This window comes from Tetrahymena thermophila (assembly GCF_000189635.1).
Source record: "Tetrahymena thermophila SB210 genomic scaffold scf_8254645, whole genome shotgun sequence".
NCBI lineage: Eukaryota > Ciliophora > Oligohymenophorea > Hymenostomatida > Tetrahymenidae > Tetrahymena > Tetrahymena thermophila.
In genome coordinates this window covers 525,007-549,658 of record NW_002476413.1, presented here as the reverse complement: position 1 = coordinate 549,658, position 24,652 = coordinate 525,007, and the positions used below count along the sequence as shown (strand labels likewise).

General features: G+C 21.4%; 11 protein-coding genes across 11 annotated transcripts; 7 read left to right on the top strand and 4 right to left on the bottom strand. All coding sequences in view use genetic code 6, as the record gives it.

The window, feature by feature from the left end:
- Positions 1-668: 668 nt before the first annotated feature.
- On the top strand, positions 669-1,430 carry TTHERM_00128470 (zinc finger, C2H2 type family protein; the record flags this gene model as incomplete). The annotated part of the gene is made up of 1 exon (XM_001016328.1): positions 669-1,430. One exon carries the CDS (start codon positions 669-671, stop codon positions 1,428-1,430), a length of 762 nt encoding a protein of 253 aa, XP_001016328.1.
- A 1,092-nt stretch (positions 1,431-2,522) lies between these two features.
- On the top strand, positions 2,523-2,881 carry TTHERM_000128469 (hypothetical protein; the record flags this gene model as incomplete). Its single annotated transcript, XM_012797695.1, has 2 exons — positions 2,523-2,702; positions 2,768-2,881. The coding sequence occupies 2 exons, from the start codon at positions 2,523-2,525 to the stop codon at positions 2,879-2,881; spliced, it is 294 nt and encodes a 97-aa protein (XP_012653149.1).
- A 144-nt stretch (positions 2,882-3,025) lies between these two features.
- Positions 3,026-3,901, top strand: TTHERM_00128480 (zinc finger, C2H2 type protein; the record flags this gene model as incomplete). Its single annotated transcript, XM_001016329.1, has 1 exon — positions 3,026-3,901. One exon carries the CDS (start codon positions 3,026-3,028, stop codon positions 3,899-3,901), a length of 876 nt encoding a protein of 291 aa, XP_001016329.1.
- A 1,553-nt stretch (positions 3,902-5,454) lies between these two features.
- TTHERM_00128490 (von willebrand factor type A domain protein, putative) lies at positions 5,455-5,938 on the bottom strand (the record flags this gene model as incomplete). The annotated part of the gene is made up of 1 exon (XM_001016330.2): positions 5,455-5,938. Exon 1 carries the CDS (start codon positions 5,767-5,769, stop codon positions 5,455-5,457), a length of 315 nt encoding a protein of 104 aa, XP_001016330.2. The 5' UTR covers positions 5,770-5,938.
- Positions 5,939-9,361: 3,423 nt separating this feature from the next.
- Positions 9,362-10,144, top strand: TTHERM_00128500 (hypothetical protein; the record flags this gene model as incomplete). The annotated part of the gene is made up of 1 exon (XM_001016331.1): positions 9,362-10,144. One exon carries the CDS (start codon positions 9,362-9,364, stop codon positions 10,142-10,144), a length of 783 nt encoding a protein of 260 aa, XP_001016331.1.
- Positions 10,145-11,925: 1,781 nt separating this feature from the next.
- Positions 11,926-12,249, top strand: TTHERM_000128499 (hypothetical protein; the record flags this gene model as incomplete). The annotated part of the gene is made up of 1 exon (XM_012797694.1): positions 11,926-12,249. One exon carries the CDS (start codon positions 11,926-11,928, stop codon positions 12,247-12,249), a length of 324 nt encoding a protein of 107 aa, XP_012653148.1.
- Positions 12,250-14,724: 2,475 nt separating this feature from the next.
- Positions 14,725-15,021, top strand: TTHERM_000128498 (hypothetical protein; the record flags this gene model as incomplete). The annotated part of the gene is made up of 1 exon (XM_012797693.1): positions 14,725-15,021. The coding sequence occupies one exon, from the start codon at positions 14,725-14,727 to the stop codon at positions 15,019-15,021; it is 297 nt and encodes a 98-aa protein (XP_012653147.1).
- Positions 15,022-16,719: 1,698 nt separating this feature from the next.
- Positions 16,720-17,319, bottom strand: TTHERM_000128497 (hypothetical protein; the record flags this gene model as incomplete). Its single annotated transcript, XM_012797692.1, has 1 exon — positions 16,720-17,319. One exon carries the CDS (start codon positions 17,317-17,319, stop codon positions 16,720-16,722), a length of 600 nt encoding a protein of 199 aa, XP_012653146.1.
- A 131-nt stretch (positions 17,320-17,450) lies between these two features.
- On the bottom strand, positions 17,451-18,222 carry TTHERM_000128496 (hypothetical protein; the record flags this gene model as incomplete). Its single annotated transcript, XM_012797691.1, has 2 exons — positions 17,451-17,870; positions 18,118-18,222. The coding sequence occupies 2 exons, from the start codon at positions 18,220-18,222 to the stop codon at positions 17,451-17,453; spliced, it is 525 nt and encodes a 174-aa protein (XP_012653145.1).
- A 964-nt stretch (positions 18,223-19,186) lies between these two features.
- Positions 19,187-21,477, bottom strand: TTHERM_00128530 (von willebrand factor type A domain protein; the record flags this gene model as incomplete). The annotated part of the gene is made up of 6 exons (XM_001016334.2): positions 19,187-19,687; positions 19,761-19,912; positions 19,968-20,324; positions 20,383-20,723; positions 20,785-20,932; positions 21,189-21,477. The coding sequence occupies 6 exons, from the start codon at positions 21,475-21,477 to the stop codon at positions 19,187-19,189; spliced, it is 1,788 nt and encodes a 595-aa protein (XP_001016334.2).
- Positions 21,478-22,707: 1,230 nt separating this feature from the next.
- On the top strand, positions 22,708-23,346 carry TTHERM_00128540 (zinc finger, C2H2 type family protein; the record flags this gene model as incomplete). The annotated part of the gene is made up of 1 exon (XM_001016335.2): positions 22,708-23,346. One exon carries the CDS (start codon positions 22,708-22,710, stop codon positions 23,344-23,346), a length of 639 nt encoding a protein of 212 aa, XP_001016335.2.
- Between the last annotated feature and the right edge of the window lie 1,306 nt (positions 23,347-24,652).

Sequence of the window (24,652 nt, the reverse complement as noted above, 5' to 3'; positions counted from 1 at the left end):
TTGTCTAATTATTGAAAATGAGTAAATAGATAAACAATTAATTTGCTTTTTGAGAGGAAAAAGCGGTAGTGTGCAATTTGATGGTTCTAGTATTGAATTTTTCTTCAAAACAATAATTAACTCCTCAATTTTTATTGTAAATTTAGATAGAAATAATTAATATACTGTAAGTTATAAAGCTTACAACACAACGCAGTTTTTTATTTTACAATATAAAATCAATTTGTAAGAAAGAAAAATTGATTATTGTAAATGAATGAATAGTACATACCTTAAGTTACACACACATTAAATATAAACAATTTTTTTCTGATGTATGCAAAAAATTTTTCAAATAAACAAAAAGTTAATTTCAATTACACATTTTAAATAATTTTTGCAATAGATTAGATATGTAAAAAGTAATAGCGTCTTCATTAATAGTAAACAAAATTTTCCTCCCCACCTTTACTTTTAAAGAGACTCAAAGAAAAGCCTTCTCAAAGAATCAAAGCAGATTCAAGCATAAAGGCGATTCATTCAAAGTTTTTATTTAATTTAAAGTAAAAAAAAAAAAAAAATACTTTTATCTCAAAAATTAAGATTGAAAAAGCAAAGCAAAATTTTGTTTTATAATTAATTAATTAAAAAAACAATCAATAAAGAAGAAAACAAAAAGATAACAAGAAATGTCAGACTTTGATTAACACTTTAACCTTTTACAGTCACATTTTGAACAATACTCAACTTTTGAGTACTCATCCTAGCTAGATTCTCAGTACGGGTAGTCAGAATAATCTGCGAATTACGATATATCTGATCATTTAATGCTCCTAAACATAGAATAAACTCAATATGATTCATACTAGCTTTAAAACTTGACCAATTCTAATGGTTCCTTCATTCAAGAAGATGCAGCACAAAATATTCTAGCCGATGATAATCAATAAAATATTTATCCTCATAACTAACTATTGATTTAGTTCAGTAGCTAAAACTTGAGCGAATAGGAAAGATAATTTTTGGAAGCAAATTCAGATGTTGTTGACGAGTACACACAAAATCTCAACCAGCTCGTAGAGGAAAATAATGTGCCAGCAATAGAAAAATGGTTCTGCATATAATGTAGGTAAAGATGTTCCAATCAAGGTGCTTTCCTTAATCATATCAAAGTCATCCACATGGGATTAAAAAAATCTGACAAAGTTTAAGTAAATATTTATTAATATTTACTAAGTCCTCGTCTTCCAAGAGGAAGAGCAAAAGGCAGTAAATCAATAAAGAAACCTGAGAAAAGAAAATAATACCATTGTATTTGTAAAAAATCATTCTGCCAAATCGGAGGATTGTACACCCATGTAAGAAATATCCACAAAATAGAAGACAACGAAGAAATTAAAAAGTATTTTGCTGAATAAAAAACGATAGGTAGACCCTCAAAACAAAGGTGAAATTGTAAGAAAGATGATAACTAAACGTCAAATTATAAATATTTATATAGATATATGTAAAAGTTAGTATTATTATTGTCACTATCAATTGAATTTGTGTTATATATAAAAGATGTAGCAATTTGCTTTTTCTTGAAATAAAATATGTAATAAACAAGCAAATTGAAAGCCTATAATATAAATTTACTCTAAATCCTCTAACTTATGGCCAAAGACTGTAAACTAAAAAAAATTTTAATGAAGGCCAAAAGAGTTTTCTTTCCCCACTCAACATTCATAAATTCTTGTATTTGGTTACAATTTGTTTTTTTAATGAAAGGAAAAAAATTGATTTTTAATATAAAAATCATCAAAATTTTTGAATCAAATTTGATAAGAATCAAGTGTAATAAATACTTAGTTCTATTTATCTGAAAATAGAAACTAAGTATCTAAAAAATATCATATCAATTTGTTTAATAAAATTCAATAGTTTGTAAGATAGATACTGCATGCCAAAATTTAATTAAAATATACCATTATACTAATCAATAAAAAAATTCGAGCAGGCTTGATTTTCCCTCTCTACACATATGTAATATAGTCGATAAACAAATTATTCTTATAATTCAAAAAAACATGGATGTTTAAATATTTTTTGTATTTCAAATAGTATTGTAATTATATAAAGTTGATTTCTTTCTATATTTTCACCTTAATATTATCATTAGATAGAAAGAATTGTTTAATACCTAAAAATAGAATAGATATTAATATAAATAAATAATGATAAGAGGTATTCATTCGCTATTCTGAACTGTAAGATAAGAATTGCAACCAATTTCCTAGGTAAAAAAATAAACTATTTAAAATTTTAAACTATTTTATTAATTAAAAAATACACTACCCGTACATCAATTCCTCATAATCAATGTTTTTTTTAATTAAAATTGATAGACTAATATTAAATTTCATTGATTTTAAATTAAAAAAATACTATTTAATTTAAATTTAGAATGCATATTATTTAAACAACTTTAAAGTTTTCATAGTCGAATGCTTGCTAAATAACTATATAATGGTGATAGCGGTTCATTTTTTTTCACATGTTTGATGTTTAGTATATATGAATTAATAGAAATCAAGTTTACCCACCCATAAATTTTTAATTATTATTTACATATTAAGTAATTTTAGCGGGTAAGCAAAATTAATTTGTATTTGAGTTAAAAGTTGAAGTGTTTTATTTTTTTATAATTCAACGCACGAGCGCGAACCTTAACATATCCTTATGTATAATTTTAATTTTTTTGCGTATATATTCAACAAGCAGTATATCTTAATAAAAAACTATTAAGGGAGCAAGGATAGCAATATATCATTCAACCACTATTTAGAAAGAAGGCTTGATGTATGTATGTATGTATGTATGTATAGAGCCTTTTATAGAATTTGCATTTAGCAATTTGTGAATAGCCAATTCATTTAATCAGTTGAGATATTTAAAAAAATCCTTTAATATATCAATTTAAAAAATCAAAAGATTATCATATTTTGTATAATTTTTAATTAAAAAAAAAAAATCAAAAAAAAAAAATCTAAAAAAACAATAAGAAATGTTCTAATCGTTTGATGACTTAAACCTGTCATAGCACGAGTATTAACAATAAGACTCACCTCCAGAGCGCAATTACTAGTATGACTATGATGAGTATGGGTGGACTGAAAAATCTATGATTAGATTATGTTATGACTAAAATCCTAATATAAACAGCCCATATACTCTTCATAAAAAAAAAGTGCTCTACGAATTATAATTAAACTCCATGTGCTTTGAAAATCTAGAAGAAGAAAATCAATCCCCCTCCTAGAATTCTTTTCATTTCATTAATGATGCCTGTTCACAGAGACCTATTGCTTGTAACGATTCTTCACAAATTCTTGTTGAAGGTTAACAAAAAAATGCTCATGAGTAGGAAAATCTATTTATTGACACAAATTCAACCTATCATATTAAAGATCAATATACATAATCACTTTGCCAGGCCTTAGAAGGAGAAGATCCGTCAAAAAGTAAGTGGGTTTGCAAATTATGTCAAAAAAGGTGTTCCAGTCAAGGTGCTATAACTAATCATTTAAAAGTCATTCATTTTAATTTAAAAAAATCTGACAAATTTCTGTTTAATATTTATGACTATATACTCAACCGTCGTTCTCCAAGAGGAAGAGTAAAAGGGAGTAAAACAATAAAACAATCTGAAAAAAAAAAATCAAATTACAAATGTAGTTCATGTTTTTAATCATTCACTTAGTATGGAGGATTAAAATCACATATTCAAATCGTCCATAAAATCGTTGAATAAAAAGAAATTAAAAGATATTTTACTATATCAAGAGGAGTAGGAAGACCCCCAAAAAATGACAATAAAATTGTTGAGACCATAAAAAGAAAAAGAGGCCGTCCATAAAAAATTAAATTTCAATAAATATGATATATTTAGTATTAAAATATTGCATGAAATAATTAATTTCTACCCGTTTTTATTGAATATAAGTTCTACTATTTTCTTCTTATATGACACAAAAATCTTAATTAAATCCAAAGTAGCAATGAATATTTTTCAGATACTACATTTCTTATTTTCATTCATAATAATGCGAATAGCATCTTGCCTTATATCATCCAAATATTTAATCATAAAATAAATTAATTTTGTAAAAAAATTGATTAATAAAAGCGAGCTTCTCTCAATTCTCGTCTCTCTCCTTTATTTTTACTTTCTTTTCTTTAATTAAATCTTGAAAAGACTGTATAAATAAATATCTTTATTCGTATTAAACATAAGTAAAAAGGAATGATTTTGTGCCATTTATATTACTCGCTTTCATATTAAGTATCAAAAATATAAAATTGAAGCATTTTACTTTTTAAAATTTTATAATTCAATTCACTCGAAAAAACTAAGTATGAAAAATAATTAATAGAAATAAATGTGCCCATTTAGTCACTAAAGTGATTTATCTTCTCTCACAAAATACAACTAAACTAATTTAAATATGATAATAAAATATTAATTTTAAATTACCTTAATTTCTTGATTATCATTCACTTGAGTTTGTTTATACTAATCAAAATCAAATATCAATAAATGGATAATTTTTTACAAAATTTAGCTAAAAATTAGTGATGATAATCAAGAAAATAAGGTATATAAGTACTCGATTTCTAGAGATTTTATTCTCGAAGATTGAGTTAGGTTTAAATTTTTAACAGTAAGATAATTTTAATAAATTTTTTATCGATTTTAAGCATAACAAACTTACATCGAGCCAAATAATCGATAAACGTTATTAGAGCCAATTAGCATGGTATCTTGCAAGAGAGCATTCTTCTCAGCTACTAATTATAAATTACCTTATTACTTAAGCATAATATTTAACTAACGATATCATGAAATTAATTTTTACCCATAAAATACTTAATTATTTTAATCGCGCTTGCTATGAAAACAAAAGCTTCTTATTATTATAATATTTCTTTTATTATTTAGCTCACAATAAATCAGTTAAAAAAAGAAAAGCAAACAACCAATATTAAAAAAATTGAATAATAAAAATTACTAAAAATAAAAATAATTTTTTTAATCAAATGTTGGTATTAGCTAAAAAATATTTGTATCATTTTAATAAATAGTTTTTTCATAAAGTTAGTTGAATGAATATTGTTCTTTTAAAATTAATTATTTAGATTTTATTTGTGATTAAAACTTAATTTAAAAAAAAGACAAACATTTTATTAAATAAAAAATACAATAAAGATTTTAAATATCACCAATTTTCTTTTTATTTTCATAATCTTTAAAACAGTTAAATGGCAACTGATTTATAGTTTTCGAAGAATTACTTAATTATAGCAGTAGCATGTTAGATGAATTATTCTTTTTTATTTTTTCTATTTACTCAAGAGCCTTTTTGAGAATAAACTTATGCTGATCAGTATATTAATAACAAAATACTAATAACCAGAAAGAGATTATCATTGAAATCAAATATCTCTAAAGTTTGATATTGCATTACTTAAAGGGTTGATCTTATCAAATTTTTCTACACTTAAATTCAGAGTAGATAAAATATTGTTTGAGAATTCCAAAAGCCTATTAATCTTTTATAATCGAATTACTTTCAAGTAAGGATTTTATTTCATAAAATTGATAATTTCCAATACACCTATACCAGTCTTGTTAACAATATCATCAATTTAAGCTGAAATCACATTATTCATTTTATCATATTTTTTTCTTACTTTTAAAAGAAACAAAAATGTTAATTAATTTATTGGTTATTATTGTGGCTATTGCATTTATTTATTATCTTTTACTTTTTTTAACTGGCATTAGCTGTGTAATCACAAACAATTTAAAATCTAAATTAATAATTAGTAGAAAAAAAAATACTCTACCTATAAAGGCTAATTTTCTGACCTCCAACTATTTAGCTGGAGGCAAATTTTTAAAATGCTAATAAACAAATTTTTAATGATTTTAAAAAAATCTAAACATTAATGAAAAACTATTCAAAAAAAGAAAAGTAAATAACCCTTTTTTATACATAAAATAATATTTAGTACTGTTTGCTTAAAAATTAATGGCTTTTATAAAAAATAATGAAAAGATAAAATTAAACCTGTAAAATGGGTAAAAAATTGATAGCGCATCAATATTCGTATTTTTAATTCAATATAACATATAGCCATAATAAATCGATGAATTCATATTATTTATATTTTTTAATTATTTATTTATTGCCTCAAATCATCTGTTTTTATTTTTACATTACATCTATTCTTTTTGTGCTATTTTTTACCTAAAGTAGAAACTAAATTAATTTGATTCATAACTTATATCACACATTTTTTCTAATTTTATAGATGAAAATAAACCAAATATAAAAGATTTCCTTTTATTTGTCTTTTTAATAAAAAAATGCATGCCAAATCTTGATGTGAAATAGCTTTAAGGAAATAACTTTACTTTCCATTTTAATATCATATTTAATAATAATTTAAAAAGAGATCAGCTTTTTAACAAATCCTACATACAAAAATAGTAAATAAATTAGTTAAGAAATTAAAGTCAATCTAAGTAACAAATAATATTAATACAATCCAATATAATTAAAACTAGGTTGAATAGGAATAACTATAAAAAGCTAATTTACAGAGATAGTGTCTTTTATAAAAATTTATTTTCTGTTTAACATAATTTTTTTTTGTTATAGATGCTTAATTAGTTAGTAGAACCTAAATTGTAAATAAATTGTATATTTTAAAATTAATAAATTCATAACCACAACTCAAAACAAAAAAAATTAAAAAACAAAGACAGTAATAAATATATTAATTCATGTTCATACTTATTCTTTAAATAAAAACCAGTTATTCATCTTAAAAAAAGAATTTTCAAAAATCAAGTAAACAAGGTTTATTTTTATATAAGATGAAGTTTATTTATTCAGTTTTTTCTTGAGAAAACATTATTTATTTCGGAAAGAAATCAAAACCTCACTCTCTTAAGCCATTTTAATGGTTTTTTAATTACTATTTAATGAAGTATTACGATATATTAATTTTTATTAGAGAGATAAATAGATATAGGTGTAACCTACTACTTTATATCTCTCTATTATAAAAAAATCCTCAAATAGCAATAATTAACGATAATTATAGCTGATCAAATCTAAGAATATAAGTCTTCTAAAAAATCTCTGAATTACTTAACTAATAAAAATTTAAAATATTTTTAAATCTAAATACATTCTTTTCTCTTTAGTTTGATAATAATATTATTGTAGTTTTCCTCAAATACATACTTCAAAAAACTAAGTATATCTTAATTAATCGAATCTTTAAATTACGCTAATTCTTATATTATCAATAAACTTGTTAGTACGTATATGATGTTGAGTGTAAAAGAGTTTATAATAGAAAAATTTATTTTTACATGAGTATTCTTAATTATTTTTAAAGACAATAATAAAAATTAAAATTTATGAATGATACAAGTTATATATAAAACTTCTACATAAAAAGTTTAGATTTTATTCAACCAATTTGTGATAGTTACATATTCTATCAATAGTTAAACTGATAAACATGTTAAATCAATTCTTTGTTTTTCTTTTATGATAAACTATTCTTTTTATATTAAATGAGCAAAGAAAAGGAATTAGACTAATTAGCTATTACTATGAAAATAATACTGTATTAAATTTAAATAAATTATGTGATAATCAATTTTTTTTCCCCATTTAAGGAAATTTTTTGTAGTAACTTACTTAATATGATAGATGTTTCTTTCTTTCATTAAGTAAATTTATTTTATATTAGAATTAAGCTTTAATTGAAAGTATAAGGATTATTTGATGCATTAATTTATTTATTTGTGGATAAATATGTTTAATATTTTAAGTATTATCATAAAGTAAAGGTGTATTTTTCTTCTTCTAGTAACCTACTTTATTTAAATTAAAAAAAAATTATTGATAATATATTTCTATATTTATAGTTAGTTTATTTTACAAACAATGTTTATAACTAAAAAGTATGATATAAAATAAATTCCTTTAGTTTAAAGAAATTTTTTAAGCAAAGAAACGGTTTTTTTTATCAAGCTTTTGACTATAAAATAGTATTTTAGAAAAATCAATCAAATGAAAATTTTCGCAATATATATATTGAAATAAAATTTTGATTTAAAAATGCAGAATTAACGAATAATCTTATCCCTATCTTTAATAATTTAGAAAGGGAATAGCCAAGAATAGTAAGAATAGTGGCTATTAATTTAATCTAAGGTGAGATTCAGTTTTTAGCTAGATTAGGTAAGTATTATAAAATTTGTCACAATAATTTAAATAAATTGGAAAATAAAACAATTGCCATAAAATATTCAATAAATAGTATGATAAATAAAATCCATAAACTATTTAAAAATCAAATATTTATGAGAGTAAATAAATATTTTTCAAGTATTTTCACAAAATGTTGAACAAAATATGATTTTTTAAGTTAAAAAGAGTGGCTCTTACAACTCATTACTGAATATATATTATAATTGTTATATAATTAAATTATATTAGAAATCATACTTATAGTTTTTGAAAGAAGTAATGTTTGTATTTTTTTCGAGTAAATAGAAATCATAATTTTGATTAAAAATGTTTGAAAAAATTATTCAAAAAAATATTCAACAACAATTCTTAGAAGAAAAAAAAAAATTGAATAAAATGTCTCAAAGTCTTAAAGGGCGTTTTGAAATAACATTAAAAGTGATAATTAATTTAATATCATATGCACGCTTTCCATTTTAACTTTTATAATTTAGAAAAATGAGGTCTATTTATTAAAACTTTAATCTAGTTTGAAATGTCATTTATGTTTTACAAATTATTTTTTTAAAATCTAAGAAAAGCTTGAAAATAAAATTTACTGGTTTATTATTGTGTGGATTAAAAAAAACCTATATAACTTCAAACTATTGTTAATCAAATTTTACATCTATCAGTGCTTCTATTCTTTTGTAATTAGTTTCAGTAAAGATATTATAAATAATAATCAGATTTGGTGTAAGCTGTTTAAATGTTCCTAGATCCCACGAATTTTAAATGAACAAATAATAATTAGAATACTAAATAGTTGAGAATAGAGGAAATATTTTATGGTTTAATTAATTGTATTTACATTATAAATAAATAAGTTTATATTAAAAATATATCAGCTGGAGTTTTTAATTTAACTGCTATTACATAATTTGAAGCAATAAAAAACTCATGAAATAATCACTTTTATTTTAATAAATTTAAATATAATAGTTGTGGTGAACCTTTTAAAATTTTATGATAAAATTTATATAAAAATAATAATTATTATTATACATTCTATAAACTATTTCTAAATGAAAACCAATTAAAGTTCCTCTCTTTAAATCTCTGTAAAAAGAAATGAAAATTTCAAGAGCGCTTTTAACTAGAGTTTCTCTATTGCCCTTTTGATTGAAATTGCTGAAAAAGTTGCTAATTAAGATGCCTGGATTTCATAATAAAAAGATGAGAAAATGACTTGTGCTAATTACAGTCAAAAGTAACATGTTGAAAAAGAAGAATAATAACACTTTTCTAGTAGCAAAAACAATTCTGAATATTTATTTAATAACATTAACACCAGCTCAATGCCTGATATAGAGATCATGGAATATTAAGAAGATTCTGAGATAATCAACACATAAGATAATAAATAAAGTAGTATTAGCAATTCAAATGAATTTGACCTTGAAGAAAATGTCTCTGCTATTAAACACTCAAATACTATGAAAAATATCTTAAAATCTTTCTAGAGATATATTGAGAATGAAAAAGACTGCGATAAATAGAACGAATTTTGTAAACTGGCAAATAAAAAAAGCTATTCTTAATTAGTCAAATTATTGAAGAGAAACTTGAAAATTTCTGGAAAAAGATGGAACATGAAAGCTAAGCATATGATTGAGAAAGATTCCTTCAAGATGCTTCTCAGGTACTTTCTTTAAAATATCGAATCTATTTGGCTTGAGAATAGTAAAGTTTAGAATAAAGAAGTTCACTTACAAGTTGTGAGATTTTTGTTATAATCTATTGATAATCCAAGCTAATCACAAAAGTTAAAATACTACTAAAAAAGAAGAAAAATGCTATCCTCTTGAAAACAAATATGTGTGATGGATGTTTCTCTATTTCTTTCATTCTTCCTCTGATAAGTCACAATTTTAAAGATAAATCAGAAAAACCAGATAACTTTAATATAACTCTTTTTATACAAAAAAATTATATGAATTTAATAACTATATTCAAATAATTGGAGTTATCCAATATATCGAATAAATAAATAATCTTTAATAAATTATATCACTCATCAATTAAAAGAAAAGAATTATATTGATATAATATTACACATTTCTATTAATAAGATATTTATAAATTGTTGTCATTCCTACTTCTAAATTATTCAAACTAATCATTATCATTATATTCAATTCACTTTGAAAAAAATATTATTACATTCTTTTACTTGTTTTCATCAATCTTATTTATTTATTTTAGATCGGATTTTGTTAAGTTAATTTTAAAATATGTTTCAACTCTCCTCAATATTTTGTTCAATAGAAATTCTTAATTAATATTTCTATATCTTACTGCCTGTCTTTATATGATTTTTAAAAAATAAATTAAATTTAATAAAAACTTATCTTGACTTAAAAAGAATTAATTCTATGGGTAGGTGAAATTTATTAAAAGAACCACTTCCTTGTAAAATTTATTAGATTTGAAGGTAGGTTAATCGAGTTACTTTTCTAAAAGGTAGTTTGATTATAAGAAAGTTAGATTTTCAAATTGAAAAATGACTTTAAAATCAAATCAAATTTATAAAGCATTAATACAATAAATATAATATTTTAGCTAACATTTAAATAGTTTGTCCTTAACATCAAAATATTTAGTTTTAATTTTTCTTAGACAACTGATTACCAACTCAAAGCTGCTTCAAAGCTTATTAATATCAAATTTTAATAATATAAGTTAAATTATTTGATTTGGCATAAATTACAAGAAACAATTCTTTTTTAATTTGAACTAATAAATTAATATTCAATATGCGAGCTGCAATATTGGTAAAAAATTTCAAGAGTAACTATCTAAATCACAAAGTATTTTAGCACTTTGCAATAAAAAAAAAGGCTATTACTGCTAAATAGCATATAGCCATTAACTTTTTAATGTAAAATAAAAAGTATCTTTCTTTGTTTTTTTTCTTGTATTTATGATCAAATTAAATTTTTAAAATGATGAGTTCACAATGGAATATTTTAAGATTTAAAAAAGGAGGGCAATTGTATAAAAAATAAAATATGTTTTAATGATTTTGTAGTTTTTGAGTTAGATAAAATCATATGTAAAACAGGTCAAGGAATTTTTTTATTCCACTGATACCACTTTTCCAATATCTTTTTTTTATTAACTAAAAATAGTTTTAAATTCAAGTTATTAAGTAATAGTAAAATAGAATGAAATTTAATTTGTTAATGTTATTAGTTATAAAATCAATTTTTATATTTTTATTATGGAAATTCGATTAGATTTTAATAATAATATCTAAATTAAAATGGATGTTTTTTTTGTTAGGTCAAGTGTTGCTTACTTTACACACAAAGGTATCATTTATTTAAAAATATGAATGCCTTTAGATGGGCTCTTTTTAATTTACAAAATAGTTGTTTAGTTAAAAATGTATTTTTTTATTTTAGTCTGCATAGTAATTGTTAATATATGAACGAACTCAATAAATTTTATATTAGAAATTTATATAATAATTTTTATTTTAATTAATTTCTTAATTAAAAATTTTTCTTTTCTAATACTGATCTCTTGATATCCTGATCATGTAGGTAGCAAAAATTAACAAAAACGTAAATTAATACATAGTCTTATGGAAAAGCTCACTTCATACATAACAAATATATGTGATAGAAAAAAAAAATAATTTCTAGAAAGAATAATTAAGAAAGGCAAATATAAATAAATATAAGGAAATCAAGTGATAACTTAAAATATTTTACTATATTTCATAATTATCTTAGCTATAAAACAAGAAAACAAATAAAGATATTCATTTAACTTAGCAAAAAATAATTTTGGTAATAATACATAAGCACCGTTCCGCTTGTGCATTATCCTAAGATTAATTAAAGGGAATAGATAAGTGGGGGGAAATGAAAAAATTGGCATGTTTCGTCGAGTGAGTGTGTAGTGAAATAGATTTTAATCAAAGTAGTAGAAAAATGAAGTAAAAATCTTTGACATTTTGACTATTATAATATTTGGAGCTTCTAAGCAAATAAGAAAATAATGCTATAAAAATTTTTACTTTTATGTTTAAGTAGAATGAAGTATGTATGTATGTCAAGTTTTAAATAAAAAATATTAATCTAATTTAAATGAAATATATTTCTCATAAGCAAATATATGAGAGTCTTTTTCTTATGTTTTTTTTGTTGGAGACGCTACTTCTTCGAGTATTTTAATCAATTTAAATTTTTCTATTACTCATTCAAAATTAAAACAAAAAAAAATTAACCCCATAATTATTATTGGAAATTTAAAGGGAAATAATATATATTGTAAAGTAGATGTTACACCACACAGTCTTTTTTTATTACAATTAAAAATCAATCAAAAACATAACATACATAAAACAAGTGAAGAAATTTATTTTATTCCACTGATGCCACGTTACCAATATCTATTATATATTATCTAAAAATATAGTTTTAAATTCAAGTTAATAAGTAATAGTAAAATAGAATATAATTTAAGTTTATAATAATCTAAAAATGTTATTATTGTTAGTTATAAAAGCAATTTTTATATTTTTTTATGGATATTTGATTAGATTTTAATAATATAAAAATGGATACTTTATTTAAGCATAAAGGTATCATTATTTAAAAATAGGAATACCTTTTGATAGGCTCTTTTTAATCTACAAAATAGTTGTTTAGTAAAAAATATACTTTTTTTAATAGTTTGCTTAGTAATTGTAAACATATGAACAAACTCAATAAATTTTATATTAGAAATTTATATAATAATTTCTATTTTAATTAAATTCTAAATTAAAAATTTTTGGCTTTATTTCTTTGACAAATTCTGATCGCTTGATATCCTGGTCATGCTGGCAGCAAAAATTAATTAACACAAAGGTAAATTATACATAAGCGAGACGACAAATGACAAAATAGTGTGAATAAAAAAGAAAAGATAAAATTTCGAGTTGAAATCAAAAATTTTAACATCAAACCAAGAAATGAAATAGAATGTAATCAAATAATAGAAAAATAAAGTAAAAATCAAAAACATTTTGGCTATTATAGTATTTGGAACTTTTAAGCAAACAAAAGAATAATGCTATACAATTTTTTACTTATATGTTTAACCAGAGTGAAGTATGTACGTATGCATGCATGTATTTTTTATGTCAACTTTGATATAAAAAATGTTAATCTAATTTAAATGAGAGATATTTTCTTTTTTATATTACTCTTGAGAATGTAATTGAAAGTTTTATTCTTATGTATTTTTTTGTTGGAGACGCTGTTTCTTTAAGTAATTTAATCAATATTTCTATTACTAATAATTACATATATTTTCAATAAATAATTCAGTAATCCAATTCGGAGGTTATATCTATATTTTTTGAATGATAAGTACATGCTAACTGTCTTCCATTTTTTATAGTTGCAATTAATAATTGAATACCTCCGATTATCCTTAATAGCATATATGCCAAATGGCCTTTAGTACTTGAAACTTTCTAAGAAAAATAGCTTTGAAAAAATTATTTACTAATGTTACAGTAGCACTTTGAAAGCTTTTATATTTTCCAATTTTTGAAAATGAACAAATTGACAAAAAAATTAATATGTATCGCTTGACAGGAAAAAGCTGGAGTAAATTATTTGAGATATCAATCATTCAAAATTAAAACAGGAAAATAATTAACTCCATAATTGTTATTGATATTTAAAGAGAAATAATATATATATATAAATAGAATCTTCACCGCACAGTCTTTTTTTATTACTATTAAACATCAATCTATTACATAAGTTCTAAATTTCTTAGATCATTTTTAATAAAATTGAAAGTTAAATGAGAGAGCAATTAATTAATATTATTGTAATTGAATAATCAGTTAATGCTAATATTTTGAATTACTCCATTTTATAAATATGCATGATCATTTTCTTTTAACAAATAGTCCATTTAAATTATCCTTTGCTTTTAAAAAACTGAAAGAAAAGACTTCTCTAACCAGATTCAAAAATATTATCAGACTTTAACTTTGTAAGTATTTTTTTATTGATAAATTAACTTATAAAATAGTGATTGGAATTGTATTAAAATATTTTTATTTTTGTTTTTTTTTTAGTCAATACTAACTGATAAAGGAGTGATAGGTAAAAAAAATTATAAAAGCAGAAATTATAATGATAGGCAAGCAGCCCAAATTTATACATGAACTACGTACATCCTATCACATTTACATTGAAATTTAAGATCAGACCTTTCCTTCAATATATTCTTTAATTTAAGTAATAAAAAAATTCTTTTGTTTCAGAGTTGTAAATAGATTGAAAACACAAAAAAGAATTTATCATTTTTTTATAATTAATTAATTAAAAAAAGAAACAATAATAAAGAAAACAAAATAGCAATAATAAAAAAAATGTCAAACTAATATTTAGACTAGGATCAGTTCGAGTAAGATTCTAATCAATCTCAACTTTCATACCCCCTTTAAAGATTTTTTGAAGAGAGTTCATAAAATTTAGACTCATACGAACATATGCTCCTCAGATAAAATAGAAATTGGTATTGCAAATAGTGTGAAAATCAATATGCCAATCAAGCTTCTTTCACTAAACATTGCATAAGCATACATAATAGTTCAAAAATTTATAAAAATTAACTATACCGTCGTATTTAAATAGGAAGACCAAAAGGTAAACAATCAAATAAATGAGAAAAAAAACCATATATATACAAATGTAAATGTGGTGATTAATTCAATCAAAACGGATCACTTCGTACACATATATAAAAAAGCCTAGAATTGAAGATAAGGAAAAAATTAAAAGCTTTTTTTTTATAATAAGAAAAAAAAGAAGACTTAGAAAAATAGATGTTTAGGATAATTTGTAATAAATTTGATAACTAAACATGAATAAATTTAGTAGCCAATAAATTTGTGTTCTATTTTTTTGTTTTTTTATAATAGATAAATTTATTTTGCTTTTTATTTGAAATAAATATATGTAATAAACAGAGAATTAACAGCATAAAATATAAATATAAGCTATATTCTCATTAATTAAAGTATGAAGCTGTAAAATAGAAAAACTTCAATTCAACCTATTTTTTTATTTGTTTTTTATTTAGTATTCTTTCAAACTAAAAATTCTGTGAATGTGGATACTTTCTTTTAATTAAACATGAATAGACAATACATAAAATTACTTTCTGATTTTATTAAATTTGATTCATCTCTTTCTTCTTCTTATATTATGCAAAAATCTTCTCTTGTTTCTTTATTAAATCAATTATAAAGTAAGAATGAATATTTTTCATTCTTATATTATAATTTTTATTTTTGATTATAACAGCTCGAAAAGCATCTTGCCTTATCATCATCCTAATATTTTATCATAAGGCACCTTAATCTTGTAAAAAAATTGATTGTTAATAAAAGCGAGCTTCTCTAGCCTTTTATCTTGCTCATTTTTTTTACTTTTTCTTCCTTAATTAAATTATTCAAAAGAATATATAAATGTTATTATTCTAACAAAATCAAAGTACAAAGAAATGTTCTTGTGTATTTATATTACTTGCATTTATGTTAAAAATCAAAATATATAATTGAAACATTTTAATTAAAAATTATTTATTAAAAATGTTATAATTTAATTTGCTTGAAAATACAAAGTACGAAAACTGTAATTAATAGCAATAAATATCCCTATTTAATAACTAAAACTATTTATAATCTCTTGCTTAATACAACTAAGCTAATTTAACAAATCATCATAAAGTATAAATTTTAAATTGCTGTAATTTCTTGATTATAATAGACTTGAGTTTCAATTTATTTTTAATTCAAACTTTACTACTAATTCTCATCAATTAAGTTAACCCATCCATCAATTCTATTTTTTTCAAAAAATTTTATCTTATGATATCAAAATGAATAAAAAATTATTATTTTATTTAAACATCCTAACATATTTTTTATTTCCATTTTAATAATACATAAACTCAATGATTTATAAAATTTTTTATTTTGAAAGTTTTTGTTAAATTCATTATTTATTTTAGTTATTTTATAAATATTTTAAGAAAAAATATTGGTAAACATTTTAGACAAAAAAAAATTTTTTTTGATAATTTAAGTTTGATAAAATCTATTTTCAAATAAATTTTACCTTATACATAAAATTATTGAAAAAAAAAACAGTGTACCTTATTTAGCGTTATCTTTATTAATAAAAACTCAAATTATATTAAAGTAAATGCCTATAAAATTTTATACGTAATTTAAATGGTTAAAAAAATTAATAACTATTTTATTCATAATTTTACATACAAATTTTAAACTTATAAATTGTTTTACACAATATTTTTAGATTTTTATTTATATTATGCCTTTTAGGCTTATTTTTTCTATTCAATTAATAACATTTTTTCTTTATCTTCCTCTCTTTCTTTTAACTACTTTTGACTCCTCTTCTTCCATTTTTAAGTAACTTTCTTAGTTGGTTTCTTGTATTTCTCCTTCCATATTTTGATATCTTTTTTGAAGTTTTATTTGTGTTATTTCTTATCCTTCTAATCTTTTTTCTATCTATATCTATCTATCTATCTATCTATCTATCTATCTATCTGTAATAGTTTGTTTTCTTTATCCACTTCCCAATCTATAAGGTTTTACCATCCTAGTTTTGTTAGCCATGTCTTTAATCCTGCTCTTTAGTATTCTTTTAATTTTTTTTAATTAATATTTTTATCTTACATAACTGTTTTCACCACTTTTAAAGCTCTATAAGTTTTTATTAAAGTCTTTTTCTATTATTTATTTGATTTCCTCATAAATTGCTTTACAGCTTTCCATTTATTCAACTATTTATTAGTTCTTTTTTTCAATTATAATTATAATTAAGATTTTTTTCTTTTTCTTCAACTAGTGATTCTTATTCATTTTCATTTAATTCTAATTCATTTCTTTCAATTTCTTCTATTTTTAAATTTACATTTAACCACATTTCATTTTTTCTTCTATGTTTTAGTTGTTTCGTATTTGAATTTCAGTTTCCTCTTATATTTTATCATAAATAATTGTAAATTTAGCATAATTATCTTTTATTTCTATAATTTCTTCTCATGCCCCAGGTTTGGCTCTCAAATAATTATCGCCAGGTCTTTACTGTATTAGCAAGTAATTATAATCATAGTATAAAAATAATCTCCTATTCTTTGATTTAATAGCTTTTATTATATCAGTGAATTTATGACATATCTATCTCTGAGATAATTTGTGCTTCCTACAATATCATTGCTAGTAAAAGTGTTTTCGAAGGTTTCTCTAAGTCTGCGTTATTATAATCTACCATTAATAATGTGAGTCTTACATTTCATAACTCTTTTTAGATAACCTATCTCTATTATGTGTTGTTGACCCCTTTTTGTTATTTGTGTAGATTTAATAACCATTTAGCTATTATTTTGTTTTTGTTTTATTTCTATTGTTTCTTTCATTTCACTTTAAATGTTAAGGTTAGGTTGGTTATTAATATTTTGTGATTTTTTCTTTATCTTTCTCTTTTTTTAATTAGAGTAAATTGCCATAAAAATTTACAAAAAGCGAGTTTTATATACCGTGTTTTTTCATTTAATAAAATTAAAATTTTAAATATTTTTTGTGAATTTTTTTTCATCTTAATATTTTAAAGAATATTTTTTATTTATGTTTGATTAAAAATATGATCAAGGAAATAAGGTACATAAGCACGCGATTTTGAGATATTTTATATTTCTAAAGCCAGCTAATTCTATTAAATTTTTTTACTGTTTTTAATAGCCTAACTCGACTTGAACCAAGTAATCGATAATCGTTAATAGGGTCAATTGACTTGAGATTTTGCACGCAAGTATTCTTCTTAAATTACCTCATTACTTAAGTATAATATGTAACTTAGGATATCATGAAATTATTTTTAATGCATAAAATACCAAATTATTTTAATCGCACTTGCTCTCAAAAATAAAAGCTTCTTATTATTATAATATTTCTTTTATTATTTGATTCACAATTTGAAAAAAAAAAGAAAAACAACAAATATTAATAAAATTGAATTATAAAAATTACTTATTAAAAAAATAATTTTTGTAATTAAATGTTGAGTTCAGCTAAGAAAGATATTTTTGTCTATTTTCGTAAATTAATTTTTTGATTAATTTGAACTAAAATATTGTTTTTTTAAAATTAATTTTTTAGATTTTATTAGAGATTAAAATTTAATTTAAAAAAACAACAAAACATTAATTTATTAAATAAAAAATAAAGCCTGTTTTTAAATATTACCAATTTTCTTTTTATTTTTATAATCATTAAAAAAGTTAAATCGCTACTGATTTATAATTTTCAAAGAATTACTTAAGTATAGCAGTAGTATCTTAGATGAATTATTCTTTTTTTATTTTTTCTATTTACTCAAGAGACTTTTTGAGAATAAACTTATGCTGATTAGCAAATTAATAACAAAATACTTATAGCCAGAAAGCGATTATCATTGAAATCCAAATATCTCTAAAGTTTGATATTGCATTACTTAAAGGGTTGATCTTATCAAATTTTTCTACACTTAAGTTCAGAGTAGATAAAAGGTCGTTTGAGAATTCCCAAAGCCCATTAATTTTTTATAATCGAATTACTTTCAAGTAAGGATTTTATTTCATAAAATTGATAATTTTCAATACATCTATACCACTCTTGTTAACAATATCATCAATTTAAGATGAAATCACATTATTCATTTTATCATAAACCAAAAAGTTAATTTTTTGGTTATTATTGTGGCTACGACATTTATTTATTATTATCTCTTACTTATATTTAACCTGCGAAAGCAGTATAATCACAAAGAATTTAAAATCTAAATTAATAATTAGGAAATGAATAAATTATAAATTAAATTTAAAAATTACTTTATTGCTTCTTTTTTTAGCAAATTTATTATATTGTTTTGAGTAAATTTGAAGGAATGAGTGATATCTTCGAAAATATCTTCACATTTTCTCCACTAATTGATAATAATCTATTTTATTAACTAATATAGCCCCAATTTATGAATGTTTGCGTGTTCTTATTTTGCTTGGTCTTTGATATCAATAACATAATTATCTTCAAATTTTACATCATTTTAGAATTTTGTAGTTAGCTTAAAGTTAATTTTTTTAACATCTTCGAATTTCTTATTCAAGAAAATATAAAATCTCAAAGTTTTAGATCTGTCAATAAAACTAATCTATTTAGGGTTTGGAACAATACAGTCAATACACTCGTCATGATCAGAAGAAGAGTCCATCTAAACGCTATTCCTTAAGTCTTAGCATGATTAAGAAAGCAAAAGTATTACCTATTTTATGTAATAGATAGATTGATTAATATATTTTATTGCCTATAAAATCATTCATTATTGGTAAACTTACTTTTGAAATTATATCGATATGATCTTTGACGTGTTAAGTGAACCCTCCAGTTTTATTTGCAATTTCTATAGCCTATTAAAATTAGCTATCTTTTCCAATGCAAAGTACATTGATATCACATCTATTTTAATATGCGTTGACAAGTTCTTATGCTAAATAAAAAGAATTTATTTATTTATTCTAATTAGAGGAGTTAATAAACAATACTTTCATTTCTGTCAGTAAACTCTCCATCTGTTATAATGAAAATTTTCTTTCTTAAACCATACTAGTCGAAGAGATTTAAATAAACATGCTCTAAAGCTTTAGATACATTGGTTCCTCCCAAATTTGCAGAGAACTAATCTATTTGCTGAATAGAATTTTGCACATTCTAATCATTAAACTACACAGATTAATCAAACATAATCTCACAAGTAGAACCAAAAGAAATAATGTTGTAGATAGAACCAACTGGTAATGATTTTAAGAAAAATATTAATGATTCTTTAGCCAGTTCCATTTTAGGGCCATACATTGAACCGCTTCTGTCAATGATAAGAACAAATTCAGATTTAATCAATTCTTTTTTTATTGTTAAAATAATAAGCTATAAAAATATCTAAACTAATTTTGGGCTTACAATCAGTAGTTTTTGTCAATAAGTTCTCCTAAGTAGAAATTTAAGGGGGAATAAAGTTGATTAGTGCACAGTAAGGGGAAATTTCTGAATTTTTTTAATCAAATGAGAGCATACTTAGATTATTTTTCGTATACTTAACCTTCAGATAAGCTTTTTCTTGGGAAAAATACCCTTCATTAATTTTAGATAGCTCACCCTTTACTTTAAAGTGGTTATTATTAACTTGCTAAATTTTTACTAGTTTATTTAGATTAATATCCATAAATTCAGCAAAAATAATTTGATCTTAACTATTTTGTGAATAAACATCACCGTTTATTTCAACTTTTTGAAATAGCTTCCTAAATCATATTTAAAAGAAAATAATTTAAAAAATGTAAAATACTAAAAAATAATATTCACGCTTAGCAAAAAGGTAAAGTCATTAAATATTGTTATTCTTTTTCAAGAAGTAGCTCATTATATTTAAAGCAGACAACAAATTCTTTGCCTTTATCAATTTTACCAATCTAAACTGAGATATTACCTTGTAATTGCAAGAGTGAACCTTCTTTATTATATTAAAGATTTTAAAATTAAAAATATTTACTTTAATAACAAGGTCAAATAAAATAAGTGGATATTTATTTTGTTGATTTGATATGATATTTTTAATAATTTAATTTTTATAACAAAACATTACATATGAATATTTAATTAAAATATTTGTTTAATCTTCTATGTTACTAAGAGTATTAAAAAAGCTTCTTTCAACAAATGTAAATAACTATTATAGTTTTAATAAATTAAGCAGAAAATTATTTTACCTTTGAAAAAAACTGTTTAATTTTCATATTTTTTATCTTCGACATTGAAATTGGTGATTTTTTCATTAATATTAACAGATAAATGCTCAAAGTAAGTGTCTTCTGATAAGCCAAAATTGAGCATAAATGTTTAATTCTTTGATGTTGTATTTTCATATCTAAGATAAAGCTCATGACTAGCAATAGATCCTCTAACTTAGAAATTATATTTAGCATCAACTTCTTTCACTATTTGAGAGTCATAATAACAACATAGAGATACTTTTTACTATTTCTTCAATGAGATCATTTTTTATATTATTAATAATTGTATTTGCTATTAATTGTTATCTGAATTTTTATTTATTTATTATATGTATTTAAGCTAACAAAAAGAGAACAAATAAGTAAAAAATAATCATTTTATTTTCCAGATTTCGAATTAAATTAATTAAAGTAATTTGGATTATTAAGATCATTTAAGCTTATTTCTAACTCATAAACTGATAAATTCTGTAATAAAAATTAAATTTCAAATATTTAAAAGATATTTAATGTGACTTTCTATTTTAATTTTAATAAGTTATAAAATAAAATTTATAAGTTCCATTTTTATAAGATTTAATGATAAATTCGAGTAGCTAAAAGTAAAATAAAAAATTAAAATGATTTTTAATTATTTTTATTTGAATTATTAAAAATATAATAGTTTTAACAAAAAAGTAATTAGAGCTTTCTTTTCTTGTGTATTTTAAATATTTTGGTAAAAAAAATTATTAATTTAAATTAATTGAGGTTTTTAAACTGTATATTTTTATTTTGAAAATTTTGAAAGGAAAAAAATTCAAAAAAATTTCATGTAAAATTAATAAATTAATTGCTCATTTTTAAAAAAAAATCAAATAATTAATTTTTTAATCTTTTTTTCGAAATATCTTATTTCAAGTATTTCAAATTAATTAACAATTATTTTTCATTTTTAGCAAAATCTAATATTTATTTTTTTAATATCATATAAGATAATCATTTTATTATTAGTGGATATTATTTGCTGTAAATATAAAGAAAATCCTGATTTATTATTATGTAATAAAAAAAAAATAATAATTTTTTAGTTACCCCAATTAATAACTTTAATAAGTAGATTACTCTAAATAGTAATTAATGGTTGAATTATTTCAGTTAATTTTTTAAATTTAGAGTTTCTAAAAAAAAGAATAAAATAAAAAAATTAAAACCCTTTTATTTTTGATTAATAAGATAATTTTATCTAATCTATCTTAATTCATCAAATTTAAATTAATTTAAAAATCAGCGCTATTGGCTGATAGTATTTATTGTATATTAAGTTTATTTTATAATTCACATTAATAAAAAAAACTATTTTATTGTTTTATTAATATGATATAAGTAATGTATAAATAGGAATAAGCAGTTTTTTATATAAAATTAAAAATAACTAAAATTGTGAATATTTCACATTCTAAAAAAATAATAATATTTCTAGGATTAATAAACTTTTTAAAATTTTCAGTCTTAAATGAATTTTAATGAAATTTACAAATATTAAACTCAATAAGAAGTAGAAGATGCAAAAAAAACTTCAAACATAAGTTATAGCACTGAAAAAATCTAATCTGAAAATCACATAAAAAATATATAAAATATTGAAGATAATTCTCTTCATAGCTTCAATTAAGAAGACAATAGTAACATTTCTAATTAATAAGAATAACAATCGAGTTTTGATCAAGCAAATAATTAGTAGAACTTTTCAAATGAAGAAGACGTTGATTAGATTAACCAAAATCAATAAACTGAAAACTAATTTTAACAAAATGAATCTTCTGATTAGAATTATGATGATATATTTTCAAGTGATTATAGATAAAATGAATAATAACAAGATGATAGTTTTTTTAATTAAATCTAAGCAATATTAAGTGTAGATTATCAATAATTCTATCAAAATCAATAATTATAAATTAATCTAAATTATCCAAAAAAAAATACTTGCAAAAAATGTGACATAGCTTATAAAAATTTAAGTGGATTACACAACCATGTCAAAGATGTTCACAGATCTTAAAAAGTTTAAGATTTTGCATTAGAACCAGCTTAAAAAAGAGGTAGACCCAAAAAAGTTATCAATAAAAATTATTAGAAAATAAAATAATGAATTTCATTTTTTTATCTTTAACCAGAAAAATTTTGATGTTATTACTATTAAATTAATTAACTTCTTTATTTTATTAATAATTAATTGAATTAATAAAAATGTAAATAAGTTAAATAATTTTATTGAAGTTGACTTATTTTTATTTTTAATAAAATAGTTTCAAAAAGGAAACTTTAAGATCTTTTATTAAATTTTACAATGAAAAATAGAAATTTGTTTGATTTTTATAAGTTTTGATTTTAAATAAGCTATTTCTATTTGGATTTATATTTTTATATTGATATATTTATATATTTCCATATCAATCAGAGTTTTTAAGTAATTGACAAAATTATAATTTTGATATTTACCTATTATGTAAACCAATAAAAAAATGATTAAATTTTTACCCCATCTAATTAATTTCTTGTTTTACAAATCAGAGTTTTTAAGTATTTGACATGAAAATTATAATTTTTATATTTAATTATTATGTAAACCAATAAAAAAATTACTTTGATGATATAAATTTACTTTTGTAATTTAATATTTAAGAAAGATTGTTGGATTTACAAAGTGTAATTGTTAGTAAATAAATATGAACTTGATATTATTTATCTAAAAAACTTTTAAAATAGCTTAAACATTTAGCGATGGTCAATCGATTTACTGACTAAACTTCAATTAATATTTAGAACAAAAGTAAATATTTTACTATTTATAACTAAAAATGCCTTTCAAGCAAAAAGTTAACTTTCAAATTTATAGATTAAGTGAGTATGAATATTAATTTTTTATATAGATACCAAATATAGTAATGATCTTTTCCTAAAAATAGTAGAAAGCTTCAAATTAGTTTTCTTTAATGAAAAAATAAAATAATGTTTTCAATTTGGTTAGAAATTTGATTTATCAAAGTGCATTTTTTCTTTCTTTAATATACACAATTTTTGATAAGATTTCTTGAATTGATCGATATTTATTTGATCAATAAAAAGAAACTATCTTCCAGTAATATTATAGAATGAATTCAACTTTAACATAAATTATAAATTCATGAGTTTTTAAAAAAAATAACCTAAAATTCTACTTCAATTCATATTGGTTATATTTCATTTCTTGTTAAGTATTATTTATTCAATGGATACTAATATTCCATTTTTTTTAAATACGCATTCCACAATAATATTTTATGTTACTATATTTGTTTTCTTTGAAATTTTTATGGTAAAAATTAAAATTTTTCTAAAAATAGAGTTGTTTAAGTAATTAAGATTTCGACTAACTAATTACTTCTTTTTAATTGTAAATAGCTAAATTGTGATAG